General features: G+C 31.7%; 2 protein-coding genes and 1 long non-coding RNA gene across 6 annotated transcripts; 1 reads left to right on the top strand and 2 right to left on the bottom strand.

The window, feature by feature from the left end:
• Positions 1-851: 851 nt before the first annotated feature.
• On the top strand, positions 852-6,243 carry Beta-man (beta-mannosidase). Of its 2 annotated transcripts, XM_076782423.1 has the most exons (13): positions 852-1,218; positions 1,290-1,319; positions 1,398-1,544; positions 1,610-1,758; positions 1,820-2,025; positions 2,093-2,360; positions 2,570-3,296; positions 3,362-3,790; positions 3,851-4,062; positions 4,121-4,327; positions 4,406-4,689; positions 5,739-5,775; positions 6,105-6,243. In XM_076782423.1, the coding sequence occupies exons 1-12, from the start codon at positions 1,137-1,139 to the stop codon at positions 5,761-5,763; spliced, it is 2,766 nt and encodes a 921-aa protein (XP_076638538.1). In that variant the 5' UTR covers positions 852-1,136; the 3' UTR covers positions 5,764-5,775; positions 6,105-6,243. The 2 variants fall into 2 exon arrangements, with proteins under 2 accessions (XP_076638538.1, XP_076638537.1); XM_076782422.1 differs by lacking the exon at positions 5,739-5,775 and having other exon boundaries at positions 6,105-6,233.
• LOC143350388 (uncharacterized) lies at positions 1,609-4,568 on the bottom strand. Its single transcript, XR_013081091.1, has 3 exons — positions 4,431-4,568; positions 4,231-4,345; positions 1,609-2,810 (listed from the first exon to the last, which is right to left on the bottom strand). It is a non-coding gene; the product is annotated as an uncharacterized LOC143350388 (long non-coding RNA).
• Positions 4,997-9,333, bottom strand: LOC143350346 (transmembrane protein 245). Of its 3 annotated transcripts, none has more exons than XM_076782428.1 (9): positions 8,611-9,333; positions 7,554-8,522; positions 7,307-7,471; positions 7,021-7,219; positions 6,760-6,944; positions 6,584-6,684; positions 6,473-6,490; positions 6,087-6,389; positions 4,997-5,905 (listed from the first exon to the last, which is right to left on the bottom strand). In XM_076782428.1, exons 1-9 carry the CDS (start codon positions 9,124-9,126, stop codon positions 5,722-5,724), a joined length of 2,640 nt encoding a protein of 879 aa, XP_076638543.1. In that variant the 5' UTR covers positions 9,127-9,333; the 3' UTR covers positions 4,997-5,721. The 3 variants fall into 3 exon arrangements, with proteins under 3 accessions (XP_076638543.1, XP_076638545.1, XP_076638544.1); XM_076782430.1 differs by having other exon boundaries at positions 8,990-9,332; XM_076782429.1 differs by lacking the exon at positions 6,473-6,490.
• Positions 9,334-9,500: the final 167 nt, after the last annotated feature.

Here is a 9,500-nt window from a genome sequence, read left to right on the forward strand (position 1 = left end):
GCAGAAACCTGCAAAGGCAAGCAGAGACTTGTAGGGGCATGCAGTAATAAGTATTAATGGTTATACATTATTAGAAATACCTGCAGTTGTCAGTAGCGTTTGGCAGAGGCCACAAAAGTTCAGTAGAGACAAGCACACGCTGACAGAGATCAGCAAAGACCAACAGAGGTTAGCAGAAGTCAGTAGTAATCATTATAGGTTGTCAGAAATATAAGCGATGGTCAGCAGAGTCCAGCAGAGGCAAGCAGTAATCAGGATATACAATTGGTAATGCCAGAGATGCCAGATTCAGCACCTGGTGCACGACATACACGTGCTCGATCACGCATACGTGAGCTCGTGGAGTTTCGGAAAGTCAACAAAGGCAAACTAATAATAAGAATAGTTCATCATTTTCAACGATAGATGGCGCTTATTTTCCGACCTCAAACCCCCTGGTGCTAAAACGCCCAAGTTTGTCGTGGAATAGTTCATTACCTTCAACGGTAGATGGTGCTTATTTACCGACCTCAGGCCCTCTGGTGCTAAAACGCCCAAGTTTGTCGTGGAATAGTTCGTAACGTACACGCTAGATGGATTTTTCGACAAACTTGGGCGTTTTAGCACCAGGGGGCCTGAGGTCGGTAAATAAGCGCTATCTAGCGTTGAAGGTAACGAACTATTCCACGACAAACTTGGGCGTTTTAGCACCAGGGGGTTTGAGGTCGGAAAATAAGCGCCATCTATCGTTGATGGTAAAGAACTATTCCACGATAAACTTGGGCGTTTTAGCACCAGAGGGTTTGAGGTTTCAGCCTTATGGTGACTTTACACGCGCTCTTTGAATATGTCCCATGTGAACTACTGTGTGAACGAGACCGCAAGTCTCGATCCCATAAATAAAACCGCAATTGTACGATTTAAAAAAAGATAATGAATGTTACATATGGCCCACGATTCCTAACCGATGAGAATCGTGTGGCACGAATGGCGAAGAAGTTTGACAATTTTGACTTAAACTGATAAGATAGTAATCTTAAAATATGTACTTTGACCTACTGTGATAACTAGATATATAAGATATTTAACAAAGTATGGATTTTACTGTTACGCAAATAAAAAAAAAATAGTTGCACAAATATTTTTAATCAAACACTATGAAGTTTCTTCAATTCCTATTAGTTATACATTTAATCGACAACTCTGTTTCATCCATAAGTTTATGTGGCCCATGGACAGGTATTTTGAAATAATCTATGTAAAACTTCTGTAAAATTGGTTTAGCTGATAGCAATGTTACTTTAATTTAGGTAAAATTGCAACCAATAAGTCTGAACATGGTAAGATTTTTAATAAACATTTTAATGGGACTTGCATAATCAAATTTAATGATTTTGAACAATATTATATTTGTACAGAAATTACATTCTCTGCAATTGTACCAGGAGGAATTTATACAGATTTAAACAAAGCCAATATTATACCAGATAATTTTATTGGGCACAATGATGTGAAAAACCGTTGGGTTGGTAATCAATTGGTTACATACACTAAAAAGTTTTATGGTAATTAAATATATTCTTATTATACTTTTCAATGTAAATAAACTGAAAATGAATTTTTTTTGCAGTAAATGACACTTTTCTAAATGTACCTAAAGTGGTGCTAGTTTTTCATGGTTTAGATACATTTGCTACAATCTTTTTGAATGCTCAAGAAATCGGACAAGCATCAAATATGTTTCTACGATACACATTTGATGTTACAAAGCACTTGAAAGTAAGCAATCAATTTTCTTACAAATACCAGAAGTACAACCTTATTGATATTAATCTTTCAGAAAGGAGAGAATGTACTAATAGTTTCCTTTTCTTCTGCTGTTAAAGAAGCTCACATTTTATATAAGGAACAAGCATTGAAATACATTGTTCCTCCAATATGTGTTCCAGTTACTTACAATGGAGAATGTCATGTTAATCATATCAGAAAAATGCAAGCAAGTTTCTCATGGGATTGGGGCCCAGCTTTTCCTTCTATGGGCATTTGGTATTTTAAAATTTGCTTAATGAATTAATGCTACATTTTAATATTTATTAATGAAAATATATTTTAGGAAAGATGTGGAATTAATTCCAGTAAATGAAATCTTTATCACGGATATTACAACAGATATTTTTAAAGAACAGAATTTTTGGAATGTTACTATAACAATATTTCTCGACATTACATTGCAGAAAAATAATAAACCTTTACCTATACCTTGCCATATTTCGTCTGTTCTTTATATTAACGAACAATTAAATATTAATAATTGTAGTACTTTTGCTTTGGAGACAAACAATAAGTATCTAAACACGACTATCAGTCTCAAAATACCTGTAGTATGTCAATAATATTTAAACACAATAATATACGTGTAACCTGCTCTTAAGGTTATGAGCAAACACAATTTTTCGATTTCGATTTCGATTTCGATTTCGATTTCGATTTCAATGTTTGACTCGTAAGCGCTCTTTCTTGAGAGTAGATCACATGCAAATAATTAACTAATATATTTTAACAGAAAAAAAATCGTATTGTTGCATTTTAGGATCTCGTAGATAAATGGTGGCCAAATGGTTACGGCAATCAAACTCTTTACTTGCTGACTGTGACTGTAACCACGCCTAATACTACCAAGCAAAAAACAATGCGCGTTGGTTTCAGAACGATAGAACTAGTACAAAAGCCTCTCAAGGCTGGATTAAGCTTTTATTTTCAAATAAATGGCGTTCCTATATTTGCAAAGGGTAGTAACTACATTCCAGCTAGCATTTTTCCCGAACTGAGTGCTAAAATAGATAAAATTAAACATTTATTAACATCCGCTAAAAAAGCAAACATGAACATGCTTAGGGTTTGGGGTGGTGGTCTTTATGAATCCGAATTATTTTATAACATGGCTGATGAATATGGAATTATGATTTGGCAAGATTTTATGTTTGCATGTGGAATGTATCCTACTACAGAGACATTTCTTGACTCGGTAAAGGAAGAAGTTATACAAAACGTACGGAGATTAAAACATCATCCCAGTATTGTTCTTTGGGCTGGAAATAATGAAAATGAAGCAGCTTTATATGGAAATTGGTACGGTACTGGCGCGGTACAAATCTATAAAAATGATTATATTAAGCTGTATGTAGATTTGATAAAAAAGGAAGTAGAGCAATTAGATCCTACACGGCCGTTCGTAGTATCTAGTCCTAGTAACGGATTATATACTGAGCAGTATAACTATACTGGGGAAGATCCATATTCGAAATTATATGGAGATGGTAAAATATTTCTTCAATATAAATATATATATATACACGTATATTCTAACAGAATGTTGTTTTAGTTCACTACTACAACTATATCAATAATGGTTGGGATATGCACCAATATCCTTGTACAAGATTTGCATCCGAATACGGATTTCAATCGTTACCATCAATTTATACTATATTGCCAGTTGCAGAAACAATTGCTGATTTGAACATAGACAGTGACTTTATGAAACATCGTCAGCATTTATCATTAGGAACGATATTTATGAGGGTTCTTATTTCAAAGAATTTAAAAATACCTGAAATTCAAAATAGTACGAGAAATTTTCTCAATTTCATATATCTAAGTCAAATAAATCAAGCTGTCTCTGTAAAGGTACAAACAGAATTTTATCGACAATCGATGTCCGAATTAAACGAATTAGGAGAAGGGATGACAATGGGTGCATTATATTGGCAATTAAATGATGTTTGGCAAGCTCCATCATGGTCTTCTATAGGTAATCAACTAAACCGAAACAAATATTTATTCCAATATTATTAATCATTACTTTCTCTAGACTATGATGGACGATGGAAAATGCTTCATTACTATGCCAAAGATTTTTTTGCACCCATTATAGTCACATATTATGTTAGAGAGACCAATTTTGCAATTTATATTGTTTCTGACAAGTTATATCCAATAGATAATATAACTTTGGAAGTAAATCTTTATACATGGAATAATATGAAGCCTGTACAATCACATATTCGTAGCAACATAACTATAGTAAGTATTCAGAATGTTTACCTACTAGTATACCTACTATACCTTAATATTTCTTTAGAAAGCAAATGCAGTAACTAAAATTCATGATAATTTGCTCAAATATTTTTGGATATCAAATTCTACATTACTCAATGAGTGTAAAAAAACCAGTTGCATTACAACACTTACTTTAAAGGATAAAACTGGATCTCAGATAGCACCAAGAAATTACATATATCCAACCAATGTATTAAAAACTGTTGTCTTGCCAAATGCAACCATTTCTGTAAGTACATATTTAAATCTGTAAAAATAAAGTAAAAACATTATATTTGTCTGTTCATAATAAAGTATTCCATTTTAGGTAAAAGTAAACGATAATCATTTACCTGGAATGCATTCCAATTATCCAGATATAGAGTTTGAATTAATGACAAACAATATAGCACTTTTCGTCTGGTTGGAAGTTGAAGATATTTGTGGACATTTTTCGGAAAATGGTTTTCATATGTTTGAAAGTAAAAAACGAATAATTTTCCATGCATGCGAAGCAATAACACCCGCAGTGTTTAAAACGAAGTTACACATTACTACACTCTCGGATATTTATAATCCAAGCAAAGAAGATACAAATCACATTCTAACCAAGTAAATTTTTTTTTCTTAATCTTTGTTTAATATTCAATAATTCATAATTAAATTTTACGTATCTCTTGGTGGAAAATATTTTTCATGATGTAAATAAAGTTCAAATCCAATAAGAAAGATAAATATAATCAAAATTATGGTTATTATCAGCAACATTAGATTTGTCATGTTGTACGAATTAAAAAATTTATCATTAGATTAATGAAATTAAATTTTATTAAATTTATTGATTGTTCTTTAGATACATCAGAAAATTTCTTTAAAACAAAATTCAATACTAATAATACTGAAGTTGGTCAAAATATAAAATAAGAAGTTCATGCTATTTATATCTAATGAAAAATATATTTATGCACATAACTCTGAAAACTTAATGAAAAAAACAAACAGTAATTATCTTGGAACAATCTGTATACATTTCTGCTCATTTTAGTAAAAACATAAGTTATTAACGAAATTAGATTTGAAATATAATAAAAAAAATATATTACTATAAAGTAACATACAGGTTACTCTGTGGCCATGGGCCATCATCACATATGTACACGTATCCTCCTACATTATTTACTTTCTTTTTCAATTACATTTGTTTCTATTTATAATTAATCTTATGCGTAATAAGCGTAAGCGAAGTTTTCTTATATATATCATAGTTTGTAAAATCACATCGTTATTAAGACATCTTTGTGTAAAACTCTATTTAAAAAAAAAATAAATATAAAAGCGATATATTTGTTCGAAGACTAGATAAAAATAACAATCCTTGATTATTTTTTTTTTTTTTTTTCAAAGAGATTCATATAAGCTTGTTACTTTTTCAATACTCTGCACAAATTTTAGACTTATGTGGAAAAATCTTAATTTTCATGCTTTCTTGTATTATAAGTTTCATTTAAGGCATTTATAAAATGTTATTACTTAGCATGAACTATTATTTCTAAAAATTTATCTATAAAGCCGAATTGCAAGTCTGTTGCAAAGAACTTTTGATTTTTTGTTCTACTAGTTGCTTACAGACATATGTCAACAACATTAACGTTTAATTTCAGAATACGTGGGAATAGTTTCGTCTGAAGGCGAATGAAGGTAACGACGACTTAAGTTAATTGCTACCATAATACAACATAGTAATAAAGGCCCAAAAATTGCACCCTCCACTCCCAAACAAAAAATTCCACCTGCTATTGAAAGCCCTGTAAGATATGGATGTCCACCGCTAAAATGAGAAACATTTTCTAATTTAATTTAATCTAATAATTCTAAATCGGCGGTTTATTGGCAGAAGAATGTAACTACCTAATTTGTCGATTTTGAGTTACGAGTGAAATCTCTAACATTAAATTACTAAAATATAACTGGAATAGAAAAATAGTGTAAGTTAAATTTAAGTATCATACCCTTTGATTTCTTTGTAGAATTCCGTTACAACAATGTTGCACGCAAGAAAGTGGAACATAAAAAACAGGATAGCAATCATGGGCCCACGAGTAAACCAAAGCTCCAATGTAGCTGGGATGCAAGCGAAATATGCGTCCAAAAATGGCACAGCTCCAAGTATTGTTGCAAAAGTTGCTGGCAAATAAACTATTTTCACTTGAAACAAATTATGTATAAACCATGTCCACATGCCGAAGAAAGAAGCAAGTTTAAATGTTGCGGCAAATACTCCGATCACTGCTTCTTGTAAGGCCACAGCAAATCTATAAAAAAAGAGGTAGGATAATAGACTTTTCTGTCATATTTGTTATTCAATAATATTACTTGACCCTTATATTTAACGTACCCCGCAATATGAAGTGTGCTGACCAGCAAAAAAATTAGTTTGTTTATATATACAAAACCTTGTACTATCATTTTATAAAATATATAAAGTTACAAAAATTATAAAACTTACCTATGACAACTAATGGGGCTAAACACTGTAGTCAACTCAACAGGTTTATAACTCCTGTTGCTAGAGCTGAGAAGATAAAATAGTGTTGTGAAAAACACCACCTAAAAAACAAAATTTCTATCATGACGAATATTTTAAACGTTTTAAATATAAATGTATCTTTCGCAATCATTTACCATGCTAAGGGTAAAATTAAGCACCGCTGATCCGCTCATGAGTACAATATAAAATAATTCGCTAAAAATCGTCAGTATTACGGACATGTTGCCCTTGACTATGTTCCAAATGGAATCCAGTACAGACATAAAAATTCCAATATTTTCTTTTATAAAGTTTTGTATGCTGGCCATATTAAATAATTCTGTTTGCGGAAAGAGATGTGTAAAATATACTAAATATATTTTTCATTTAAATTTCTAGTGTGTACAAGGTCTTACGTAATGGTGTTTTTCCAAAGCTTTCTTTGAAACTCTCCCATATTGAATAGGCTGCTGTAACATCTACAGCAGTACCAATTTGATCTGGATTTTCATTAGACATCATCCATGCTTGATAAAGCTTGTCCCAAAGTTCTAAAACTTTCTTTTCCATGTGTTCAGCTTTTGCAGGATCTAAATCTTTTACCAAACCTTTCACCTACATTATATATTACACATTATTGCAGAAAAATATTCCGCGATTATAAAAGTATTTATTCGTAATCTAAAAATATTTGCAGCTTACACCATCGGATATAGCGCTTCGTCCGTATGTATAAGCATTATCTAACACACTATTAACAGAATCTTCCCATTGTTCTGGTAACCAATCGATGTCTGGGTTACTCATTAAAGACGAATTAAGTATATCCCCCGTAATTTGGATAAGGTGTATACCTTCTGTATAAACCTATTACAAATTGCGATGATTCATAATGCCAGCTAAAGAAAGATTCGGAAGATACATATATTTATACGTATACTTGATTTACCTGTATTGTTATAAAAATAGACGCACATGTAGTAAATACAAGTAATCCAAAAATCACAGCAATTGTTGCTACTGTATCGACCGACCCCTTCAGTGCTTTTGTTACTTTTTCGTCGATTATTATTCCAACTTTAAATAAACCTCTGATATTGGCTGGTAAAAGGGCTTGATGTCGCTCTGAACACCATGTTTTTATAACTTGCATAACAGCACTGTATTGTTTTCCTATCATATCCCATAATCCAAAATAATTGCCAAATTGTTTGATAACATAAAAAGCTGTAGGAATCATTAAAATATATATTATCCATTTGTGTTTCCACAGAATCATACCAATGCAAGCATACAATGCTCCATACATATATTTGTCAGTATCAACTTTATCATTTTCCATATCTATAGATAGTCTTAATTCAGTTTTTAATCTTCTTAAAAGATAACGATCGCGTAATGACATGTTGCTATTGGATGGTAGATTATTCGTAGATCGTAATTTTTTTGGATGAACATTAGCATCTGCATCCAATGAGACTGACTTTTTATATACTTTTGTATTAAACTCAGAAATAGATTTTATAGTTTCATCATTTGTATCTTCTGTTTGAATACCTGTGACATCATCATTAATACTTTCTATAGGTTTGTCACTTTTTAATGGAGTTAATGTGTCTCTCTGGACATTTGTAATTAAGTTATTTGTTAATGCAAAGCATGCTGCTTCCATAAATGTCATGTATCTACCATTTAATTCTTGATTCTCCATTATAAGTATTACTTCATAAATAAATCCTGCTAGGCACAATACTTGCAATGTTATAAATACAAGAACTTGGTAAGCTCCTAATATATTTGAAAGATATAGACTAATTATGAACCATATAACAAATGACGTATATCGAAAATGTATAGAGTTATGTGGTGTCCAATAAATGTATAACACAGACAAATATCCAACAAGTAAAACAGCAATCTGCAAAGACAAGAAATAGACACAACATTAATATATTATTATTACATAACTATACATTTTTAAAGTTAAGATCTTAATTAACAATTACCGTATAAATATTGCATGTTGTTATAAAAAATTGAAAAATAATATTGAAAATCATACATATCCTCCATATAAGGCAACTTAATATAGTAGGTGTATAATGATATAAACCAAGAACCATTGTTCCCAGTAAAAATATACCAATAACATATTTAACATGTCTCCATAGAAATGATCCCAAACTGTCAGAGATTTTGTCCACTATTTGTATAGGTAATAGCGTTAAATTTATGATCAATGGTGTGTGAGATGATTCTGTTTTCTCGAACCATAACTGTACAACGGTAGTTAATGAATATTTGAAAGGGAATAGAACTGAACCGCATAATAAGGCCCATATCAATGGTTTTATGAAGGGACTCAATATAATGTACAGTCCGTACCCAGCCGCCGAACCCAGGCATAAAAGAAAGAGTGCAACAGCATTGTAAATGCCTTGCTTTAAAGCTTTTTCGTGATCTGCGCTGAAGCTTGACAGCATGTTAAAGAGGTTATCCATAGGCGATCGCGTACTGTCCATCGTGTATACGTAATCAATTTCCTTTTCGTGCGCTCATTCAATTTTGAATTTTTCTATCATACCGTATTTCACTAACAAACTTCAAAAGTACTTAAAAAATTACACTCTCTTAAAAGTGATACGATTTGGAAAGTAAATAACAATAAAGTTACAATACGGGTAACACTATGCAGTTCTTTATACGAAACCCCATGTTTGCATACACTACTACATGTAGCAGTGCGACTGCGAGAAGAGAAAGTGGAACGAGTGATACCGCAATAAATGATTGACGCATCACAGCGTTCAAAATTGATCTCGTTGCGAAATACGCTACTAAAAATAAAAAATAATACAGAAATTGCTTCGAATTAATTAAATCAATACGATATTGA

Source organism: Colletes latitarsis, chromosome 14 (genome assembly GCF_051014445.1).
Source record: "Colletes latitarsis isolate SP2378_abdomen chromosome 14, iyColLati1, whole genome shotgun sequence".
In the NCBI taxonomy this organism is placed as follows: Eukaryota; Metazoa; Arthropoda; class Insecta; order Hymenoptera; family Colletidae; genus Colletes; species Colletes latitarsis.